Source organism: Eimeria necatrix, genomic scaffold (genome assembly GCF_000499385.1).
Source record: "Eimeria necatrix Houghton genomic scaffold, Enh_scaff333, whole genome shotgun sequence".
NCBI classification, from domain to species: domain Eukaryota; phylum Apicomplexa; class Conoidasida; order Eucoccidiorida; family Eimeriidae; genus Eimeria; species Eimeria necatrix.
The window spans coordinates 25,403-35,720 of NW_013655331.1; the positions used below are offsets into that span (position 1 = coordinate 25,403).

At 46.6% G+C, this 10,318-nt stretch overlaps 3 protein-coding genes across 3 annotated transcripts in view; 2 read left to right on the forward strand and 1 right to left on the reverse strand.

Annotated features, from left to right (window-relative positions):
- Positions 1 to 4,303: 4,303 nt before the first annotated feature.
- On the forward strand, positions 4,304 to 5,383 carry ENH_00044480 (hypothetical protein, conserved; the record flags this gene model as incomplete). The annotated part of the gene is made up of 1 exon (XM_013585454.1): positions 4,304 to 5,383. The coding sequence occupies one exon, from the start codon at positions 4,304 to 4,306 to the stop codon at positions 5,381 to 5,383; it is 1,080 nt and encodes a 359-aa protein (XP_013440908.1).
- An 813-nt stretch (positions 5,384 to 6,196) lies between these two features.
- On the forward strand, positions 6,197 to 7,247 carry ENH_00044490 (hypothetical protein, conserved; the record flags this gene model as incomplete). The annotated part of the gene is made up of 2 exons (XM_013585455.1): positions 6,197 to 6,544; positions 7,041 to 7,247. The coding sequence occupies 2 exons, from the start codon at positions 6,197 to 6,199 to the stop codon at positions 7,245 to 7,247; spliced, it is 555 nt and encodes a 184-aa protein (XP_013440909.1).
- A 2,599-nt stretch (positions 7,248 to 9,846) lies between these two features.
- Positions 9,847 to 10,318, reverse strand: part of ENH_00044500 (nuclear RNA binding protein, putative) — a gene marked incomplete at both ends in the record, with an annotated part of 930 nt that continues 458 nt past the window's right edge. The window contains one exon of the mRNA XM_013585456.1: positions 9,847 to 10,145. Coding sequence (XP_013440910.1) covers positions 9,847 to 10,145 — 299 coding nt within the window. The remainder of the gene's footprint in view (positions 10,146 to 10,318) is intronic.

The window sequence follows — 10,318 nt, forward strand, 5'->3', positions numbered from 1 at the left end:
TCTTGGGATTTAAATAAAACAATTAATTCAAACTAATTAATTAAAAATAAATAATTAAAAATAAAATTTAATTTAAAACATTTAATTGCCTTTCTGCTTCTTGGGATTTTCCTTCTCTTTCCAATTCTCTTTTCTTTCTTCTCAAATTCCGAATCAGCAGATCCTTCCTCGTCAGCTGTACGTACACCCCAAAAGCACCCAAAAGCCCCCTGCTGCTGCTGCTGCAGCTGCTGCTGATGTATTGCTGCTGATGAAGCTGCTGCTGCTGCTGCTGCTGTATTGCTGCTGATGAAGCTGCTGCTGCTGCTGCTGCTGCTGCTGTAGTGCTGCTGCTAGTGATGCTACTCCTGATGCTGCTGCTGCTCCTATACTGCAGCTGCTGTTGCTGCTGGTAGTGCTGCTGCTGCTGCTGCTGCAGTTGTAGTGTAGCTGCTGCTGCTGCTGCTGCTGCTGCTTTAGGCTAGGCAAACAGCTACACAGCTAGCTAAAGAAAAAGCGACGGGGGCAGCTAGCTAGCTAAATAGGCAGCTAGCTAGCCATATGGGCAGCTAGCAGCCTAGGCAGCTAGCCAGCTGTTTGAGTGATTGTCTAGGCTGCTAGGCACATCAGCAACTAGCTAGCTAGTTCAGCAGCTAGCTAGCTAAACAGGCAGCTAGCTAGCTAAAATAGACAACTAGCTAGCTCGCTAAACGGCAGCTAGCTAGATAGCTCAGCAGCTAGCTAGCCATATGCAGCCAGCTAGCTAGCTGACTGCAGCCAGTTAGCTAGCTAGACGCAGCCAGCTAGCTAGCTAACTGCAGCCAGTTAGCTAGCTAGACGCAGTCAGCTAGCCAGCTAAATGCCAGCTAGCCAGCTAGCCAGCTAGCTAGCTAACTAGCTAGCTAGCTAGCTAGCTGTGGGAATTACTTGCTGGTGGTTGCGGAAATGGTTAATTCTTTGTTGGGGCTGAAAACGAAATCTGTCGAAAGTTTCGGAAATCCAGTCTTTGTCGCACCAGAAGAAGTCCCAGTCAGTTTCGCTGTGGCAGCGGCAGAGGGGGGGGAAATGGGGGAAATAAATGCAAATTGAGGGGGAAATATAGATATCTAGAGGTCGGAAATTGCAAACTATTTATTTATTTGAAGTTAGTTTTCAATTTAATTTAAAAATGGCCAAAAAAATGCCAAATTGCACATTTTCAGGTTTCACCCGCGAGGAGCCAGCTGTCGATACACCCGAACGGGGCACTCGAGATTTCTCCTTTTTTGGCTTTTTTTGACTCTTTTTTAATTCTATTTGTTTATTTATAGTTTATTTATTGTTTATTTATCGTTTATTATTATTATTTTTTGTTTATTTATCCTTTATTTGCCATTTATTTGCTATTTATTTGCTTTTTTCTCTATTTGCCTGTCCGTTTCCTTCCAACCTCTTCTCCGCAACACGTCAAGCATTGTGTTGCGGAATGAACAGCGAAAACGAATTTGGGGCCTAAAAAGAAAATAAAAGATAAATTACATAAAATAAAATTTAATTAACCATTTAATTAATTAATTAATTAATTAATTAATTGATTAAATACTGATTAATTAATTAATTGATTAATTATTGATTAATTAATTGATTCTATGATTCATATACATATATTAATTGATTAATTAATTAATTAATTAACTAATTGATTAATTATACGAATTATATACATATATTAATTGATTAATTAATTAATTAATTAATCAATCAATTAATTAATTAAGTGACTAATTCATAATTATGCTATTTATATACATCTATTAATTAGTTAATTAATTAATTAATTAAGAAAACAAATTGATAAGTATAGTGCAAGCGTCAAAAGAAGGAGAGCAGCAGCTGCCTGAAAGGCGCTTGAAAGAAAATAGTAATTAATTAATTGAAATAATTTTAAATAATTAAATTAACCAAATTTATTAATTGATATAATTTTAAATAATTAGATAAAGAAATAAATGAAGTGAAAGAAAATAAGAATTAATTAATTGATATAATTTTAAATAAGTAAGTTGTAAAGAGGTAAATAAAGTGAAGGAAAATAATAATTAATTAGTCGATATAATTTTAAATAATTATATAAAGAGATAAATATTAGATGATCTAAACAAATAACAAATAAATAAAGAAATAAAAAAATATATGAATCAGAAATTAAAATCAAGTAATCAATTTGTTAAATTTCAAATCACTAAATAGAGAAATAAATAAACAGAAAATATTAAAAATAATTAATTACTCAATTAACTAATTTGATTTTGAATAATTAAATAAAGAAATTAATAAATAGAAAAAAATATGAATAATAACAAATTTATTGATTTAATTTTGAATAGGTAGATAAAGGAATAGACAAATACATATAAAACGAAAATACTAATCAAATAATTACTTGATTTAATTTGGAGTAATTAAATAGAGATATGATGAAAAACAACAAAAACAATTAATTGATTTAATTTTGCATAAATAAATAAATAAGTAAATAAATAAATAAATAAATAAATAGAAGGCAAATAAATAATAATATGAAAAGTAGGACAGTGGCTGAGTAGTATTTGATTAAATAAACAAAAGAAAAAACGAAAATTGAAATAAATAAAATAAAAATAAAAGTTTTATTTTAAATTCCCTTTTCTGCACTTTGGGGTGTACGTGCACCTCAAGCCCAACTTCTCCTCCGTCGTCTTTTTGCCATTTGCTGCTGTTGTCATTTTTTATTTTTTATTTTTAATTTTTTCCTTTTTATTTTTTTAATTGTTTTGATTGTTTTAATTGTTTTTTAATTGTTTAATTCTGCTGCAGTAAACAGCAGCACTTGTTGTTTTTTTTAATTTGATTTTTTAATTCTAATTTTATTTCTTTCGTCTCCGCGCGCAGCTGCTGCGTTGGCCCCTCTGAGTAAAAAAATAAAAATAAAAAAATAAAAATTTTGTTTTCTTTTTCATAAAATGCAAAATAGAAATTAAAATTAAAAACTTATTCAGAGTAAATAAAAGAATGAAAATAGTCTGCTTCTGTCTTTTGCTTAAATATAAAAATGCAAATTATAATTAAAAGCTTGTTGAAAAAAAAGTGGCTATAAAAGACAAATAACAGCAGCAGCAGCAGCAGCAGCAGCAGCAGCAGCAGCAGCAGCAGCAGCAGCAGCAATAAGTGTCTTTGTCACTTAATGCAAAAAATTACAAAAATACAATAATCGGAAAACAAAACTAATTCAAGTAAGAGAAATAAATAAAGTCAAAAATAATAATATTTAGGACTTTACTAACAATAGCTGCTTTTGTTAAATTCGCCGGTATTATTGCGGGGCGTTTTATTTTATTATTTCGTGGTAAAAAATGGAAAATAAGAAAAGTACTTTTCTCTGAAAATAATGGGCCTTCAAAAGCAGAAAAAGAGTTTATTTTGGCATTTAATCATTATTAATTTGCATTTATTTGTTATTTATTTCCATTTTCCTTTTTATTTCTTTTTTGTCGTTTATCTTTTTTCAAACGACCTGCTGAGGTGTCTAGACACCTGGCGGCGTAGCTCCGCGCGCTGGGGTGTATCCGCACCTCGGGACGGAGAAATTCAAAACGCTGCATTAAATGTTATTCTTTTAATTTATTTTTGCGTTTTTGTCTTTAATTTGTCTTTAATTCCTTTTTATTTTCCCTTGGGACGCAGTTCGAGGGGGTCTTAGCAGCTGTTGCTGCAGCAGACCGAGCCGGCGTGGCTGCTGCCGCGGGAGGCCGGAGGAGGCGGAAAGCAGGCAAATAAATGGAAATTTGAGTTAATTTATTTGTTTTAATTAATTTTTAAGTTAATTTCCATTTATTTTAATCCATTTCGCATGCACGAAGCCCCTCACCGACTGCCGACGGGGGGCCCCGGGGCCTCCGCGCCGCCCGCCGCACACGCCGGACTCAGCCGCAGCTGCATGCGTTTCTTTCTTTTATTTAAACTGCGAAATTCGTTTTTTGTGCAGCTTAATTTCGCCGCAGCTCGAGCTGGCACGCAGCAGCAGCAGCAGCAGCAGCAGCAGCAGCAACAGCAGCAGCAGCAGCAGCAGCTGCTGCAGCAGGATGTTGAAGGCATTGCGAAGCGAAGGAACATCAGGGAAATTAAATTCGGATTTATTAGCCCGTTACCCAAGCTGCAACCAGCTTGCTTTTTAGACCTTTGTTTGGCGCTGGCTTCATAGTGCTGCTGCTGCTGCTGTTGCTGCTGCTGCTGCTGCTGTTGCTGCTGCTGCTGCTGCAGCAGAGGTGCCTCTTGGGTGTCTGCTGCTGCAGTGGCCCGCAGCAACATGGCGGCGGAAGTTGCATGCGCGATCAGCAGCAGCAGCGGCTGCTGCCCCAGCGAGAGCGCCGAAGACGGGGCTGCAACAGCAGCAGCAGCAGCAGCAGCAGGCGCAGCAGCAGCAGCGGCAGCAGCTTCTGCTGCTGCAGCAGCAGCTGTGGGGGACTTTGCGGGCACTTTGGGGAAGCTGCGGTCGCTGCTGCGGCGCATGCACTACCCCGCCGCTGCAGCAGCAGCAGCAGCAGGCAGCGAGTGGTGCAGCAGCAGCAGCGAGCAAGCAGCAGCAGCAGCAGGGGCTCTCCCGCTGCTGCTGCCTATTCTCCATTTTGCTGTTTGCGACTTCAGCGCAAATGTTAATTTCTTTTTGCAAAGCAGAGGCTTCCATTTTCTCTTCAAGTCTGACAAACGCTTCGTGGAAGAAGTTTGGAAATTCCTAGTGAGCTGCTGCTGCTGCTGCTGCTGCTGCTGCTGCTGCTGCTGCTGCTGCTGCTGCTGCTGCTGCTGCTGCTGCTGCTGCTGCTGCTGCTGCTGCTGCCGCTGCTGCTGCCGCTGCTGCTGCACCGGTCCCGCCCGTCCCCCCAGCACCCGCAGCAGCAGCAGCAAGACTGGCGTGTGTTGTGCTGCTGCTGCTGCTGCTGCTGCTGCTGCTGCTGCTGCAGCGGCAAGAGTGCCTGTACCGGCCGTGTCTGACGGCCTCGCAGTTTTTGAGTCCCGCGGGATTTGGAGAAAGGAAAATTTTGTTTTGCTGCGACTTGCTGTCAATAGTGCGGGCCATTCACAACCAGGTGCAGCAGCACAAAAAAAAGGCCAAAACGCTGCAGCAGCAGCAGCAGCAGCAGCAGCAGCAGCAGCAGCAGGTGGGCGGGGTGCAAAGGGCCGCGGAGACGCAGTTCGCGGGCTCGCTGCTGCAGCACAGGGGCGCTGCCGCTGGGGGAGCGCTCAAGCAGCAGCAGCAGCAGCAGCAGCAGCAGCAGCAGCAGCAGCAGCAGCAGCAGCAGACGGGTTCAGCTCTAGAGCAGGCAGCAAGGAAGGTTGCTATCCCTTTCGGAAGCCGCAGCAGCAGCAGCTTAAAAAGCAGACGCCCTGAGAGCAGAGACCAGCAGCAGCAGCAACCGCAGCCGCAGCAGCAGCAGCTGCTGCTGCTCGCTGTCTCTACACTTATTCAAAACCTTGCTTCCGTATGTTTGCTGCTGCTGCTGCTGCTGCTGCTGCATACATGCTGTTGCTGCTGCTACTGCATGCACGCTGCTGCTGCATGCATGCTGCTGCTGCCGCACTCATGCTGCTGTTGCTGCTGCTGGATGCATGCGGCTGCTGCTGATGCTGCTGGATGCATGCTGCTGCTGCTGCTCTGTGCTTGCTGCTGCTGCCGCTGGATTTCCTTTTCCTGCCATTAATGAATCGAGTGCTGCTCTGTTGTGTTGCTGTTTTGCTGCTGCTGCTGCTGCTGCTGCTGCTGCTGCAGAATGCTTCGTCTCTGCAGCTGCCTGCGGCTGTGCAGTCAGCAATAGAAGACATCAGGGCTCATCTGCAGCAGCTAGAGGGGCGTGTTGCTGCTATAGAGCAGCAGCAGCAGAGGCAGCAGCAGCAGCAGCAGCAGCAGCAGCAGCAGCAGCAGGGTGCTGCTACTCCTGTTCTAGCTGCTGCGTGCGGCTGCTGCTGCGGCACGCGTGCTTGCTGCTCTGCCGGCGACATTCCGCTGCAGCTGCTTCAACCTCAGCAGCAAGCAGAGCAGCAGCAGCAGCAGCAGGTGCTGCAGCAGCAGCCGCAGCAGCAGCAGGTGCTGCAGCCGCAGGAGCAGCAGGTGCTGCAGCCGCAGCAGCAGCCGCAGCAGCAGGTGCTGCAGCAGCAGGTGCTGCAGCAAGGACTACCCTCACAGCAGCAAGTGCTTTTTTCACAAATGCAGGTGCTGTTACAGCAGCAGCAGCAAGAGCAGCGAATGCGGCAGCAACAGCTGCAGCAGCAGCAGCAACAGCAGCAACTGAGGCAACAACAATTGCAGCAGCAACAACTGCAGCAGCAGCAACAGCAATTTGAGCAGCAGCAACTGCAGCAGCAGTTTCTGCCCCACACGAGTGTGCTCCCAGCTGCTGCTAGTTCACAGCCACTATATGCGTGGGAGCCAGCAGCAAACTTAGCTGCTTCTATTCCAGCAGCAGCAGCAGCAGCAGCAGCAGCAGCAGCAGCAGCAGCAGCAGACCCAGCTGCAGCTGCAGCAACAGCAGCAGATGAAAAGCTACAAGAAAGCGTGCGGAGAATATCTCAAAAGATCCAAAAGATCCAGGGCGCCCTGCAGCCACCCAGTGCAGCAGAGCCTGCTGCTGCTGCTGCTGCTGCTGCTGCTGCTGCTGCTGCTGCTGCACCTGCTGGTGTTGCTGGAAGCACGAGAGAGACAGCAGCGTTTGCTGACATAGCAGCAGCTGCAGCAGCAGCTGCTGCTGCCGAAAAAAAGGCAGCCGCAGCGGCCCCCACAGCAGCAGCAGCAGCACCGGCAGCTGCAGCAGCAGCAGAAGCAGCAGCAGCAGCAGCAACAACAGTCCAGTTAGAAGGTGCTCCACCGCTGGCTGCTGCTGCAGCTAACCTGCCGGCCACAGGGTGCTGCAGTAGCCACAGCAGCGCGCAGCTGCCCCTGCTGCAGCACGACCCGCTGCTGCTGCAACAGCAGCAGCAGCAGGAGTGGCCTGAAGCACTGCTGCAGCAGCAGCAGCAGCAGCAGCAGCAGCCAGCTCCTTTGCTGCGTCAAGCGGAAGACCCAACGAGCAGCAGCTTGCGGCTGCCCCACTTCGGACACCCAGAAAGCCCCCAAGCAGCAGCAGCAGCAGCAGCAGCAGCAGCAGAAGCAGCAGCAGCAGCAGCAGCGGGACCTGCAGAAGCATTTGATGCTGCTGCTGCCAGCCCGCTGCTGCAGCAGGCGAAGCAGCAGCTGCAAGAAACCCCTTTTTTTGGTTTAGGGCACAGCACAGACTCCGCAGTGACAGATGGGGGCCCCCCGGGGGCCCCCTTTGGAGGGCCCTTCGGGGGGCCCCCCGGGGGCCCCCCTGTGGGGCCCCCTAGCTTGGCTTGTGCTGCTGCTGTACCCATATGGCCATCCTTTCTGCAGCTGTGATGCTGCTGCTGCTGCTGCAGCAAGAGCAGCAGCCGCTGCTGCTGCTGCCCCTGCAGCACCAGTAGCTGCAGCAGCGGCGACTGCTGCTGCTGCTGCTGGCACCGCACAGTACCTGCAGCAGCAGCCGCAGCAGCAGCAGCAGCAGCTGCTGCTGCTGCTGCTTCGAGGGATTTAGTCAAAGCTGCTGCTGCCACTGCAGCACCAGTAGCTGCAGCAGCGGCGACTGCTGCTGCTGCTGCTGGCACCGCACAGTACCTGCAGCAGCAGCCGCAGCAGCAGCAGCAGCTGCTGCTGCTGCTGCTGCTTCGAGGGATTTAGTCAAAGAGTGAGCAGCAGTAGGGGAGCCACACTGAGGTGTACGTACACCTCGGTCTCCGCAGCAGCTGCTGCTGCTTCGATTTTTTAATTATTTATTTTAAAGATTCCAATAGTAATGGCAAACGCTGCATCTGCATCTGGTTTTTAAGGGTTTAGGGTTTAGGTTTTGGGCTAGGGTTTAGGGTTTGGGGCAGTTCCGGGGTTTCAGGGGTTTAGGGTTTATGCTTTGGGCTAGGGTTTAGGGTTTGGGGCAGTTTCGGGGTTTAGGTTGTAGGATTAAGGGTTTAGGGTCTACGCTAGGGTTTAGGGTTTGTAGGTGCGGCTCTAGGGTTTACCACTCCCAAACCCTAGCGAGTAAACCCTAAACCCTAGCCAGTAAACCCTAAACCCTAGCGAGTAAACCCTAAACCCTAGCGAGTAAACCCTAAACCCTAGCTAGTAAACCCTAAACCCTCGCCCGCATATTGTTTTGTGGCAGACAGCAGCAGCAAATAAATGCGGAATTATGTTAACATCAAGAAGTATGTTATTCCGTCACTATATAGATTTACGCACATAGACATTTATATATTGTATATATATAATGTATATATATATATATTTAATAATATATATATATTATCATATATATTTATATTATATATATACAATTATACATATACATACACATACACACATATATATATATATATTTTTTTTTTTAAAATAATCATATACATATATTTTATATATATATATATATATATATATATATATATATATATATGTATATATGTATATATAATGGATCTGGATGCAATTGCACTTAAATGCATTTCTGAATTTACTTTAAATTAAAAGTGAGAAAATTATTTTGCAAAAATACTTCTTACACTTCAGTACACCTGAGTAGCGCATGCATATCCGCCTCCAGGCACTCAGGTGTATGTACACCTCAGATTTAGGTGCAGGTACACCTGAACTTGAGGTGTACGTACACCTCAGATTTAGGCTGAAGTACACCTGAACTGAGGTGTACGTACACCTCAGATTTAGGCTAAAGTACACCTGAATGAGGTGTACGTACACCTCAGACTTAGGCTGAAGTACACCTGACTTTGAGGTGTACGTACACCTCAGATTTAGGCTGAAGTACACCTGAATGAGGTGTACGTACACCTCAGATTTAGGCTGAAGCACAGCTGACTTTGAGGTGTACGTACACCTCAGACTTAGGCTGAAGTACACCTGACTTTGAGATGTACGTACACCTCAGATTTAGGCTGAAGTACAGCTGAACTTTGGGTGTTTGTGGAGCTGAGTTTGGGGCGTTAAGTACAGCTGAACTTGAGGTGTCGCTACACCTCAACTGAATTTGCGGTGTACGTACACCTGAATTTGAGGTGTACGTGCACCTCGATCTGAGGTGTACGTACACCTGAATCTGTTTGTCTGCGGCACTACGCAGCAGCGGAGTTCAACTTTGTTCGCAAACGAAGGAGGCAAACAAATAGAAATAAATAAATAAATAAATAAATAAATGATAAAAGTGGAAAAGTAATAAAAATAAAAGAGGCACTAGGCTGGACGAGGTGTACGTACACCGCACTGCTTGTAGCCACAAATCTCGCGAATTTGAAAATGCATTTCGAACTGAAAACTATTTCACAAATAAACATTTGAATTTATTTTAATTATCCAATTGCCTCTGTCATTTGTTTATAAATGTCTCATTGCATGCAAAATAAACCAGGAAGAAATCCATTCAAGGCCAAACCACTCACAAACCCTTGCTGCTGCTGCTGCTGCTGCTGCTGCTGCTGCGTTTTAATTTCTTCGCTTCCAAAGAAATTAAAAACCAGCAGCAGCAGCAGCAGCAGCAGCAACTCAAATCCGGGTTTATTCCTAGCAGCAAACAGTCCCTTTTCTACTGCCTCTAAAGGGCCCCCCCCAAACCCTAAACCCTAATTTGGGGTGTACGTACACCCCAGAGCCGCCTCCCGGCGCCGAAAGTAATTTGTTTGCAACTTTGAGTTTATATATGGCACTGAGGGTAGCAGCAGCAGCAGCAGCAGCTGCTGCTGCTGCTGCTGCTGCTGCAGCATCCAAAGGAGACACTGCAGCGCAGCAGGGGCCCCAGGGGCCCCCTACTCCTTTGGCCACCCGGGGGGCCCCCCGTTGGGTACTGGGCCCCCGAAAAGCTCTCTCTTAGAATCATTTAAGTCATTCATGTCAGCAGCAGCAAGCCGCAGCAGCAGCAGCAGCAGCAGCTGCTGCTGCAGCGGCACGGCAGAAGCCCCGCTGCTGCTGCTGCTGCTGCTGCAGCAGACACGCCGCGGCTCCGCGCGCGCCCCCGTCCCCTCCACTCCTTCGTGCTCCGAAGGCCAGCGGGCTGCTGCTGCTGCTGCTGCTGCTGCTGCTGCTGTTGCTGCTGCTGTTGCTGCTGCTGCAGTCCCTAAACCCTAAAGCCTGGCCTCAGCGGGCCCCCAGAGTGGGGAAGGCCTGAGTGTCTCTAAGGTCTGGGGCTGTCTCTTTGCTGCGGGGGCCCCCCCCCCTGCGGGCCCTTTCCTCGAGGGGGGCCCCCCCCCGGGGGGCCCCCCGGGGGGCCCCCCTGGGGGC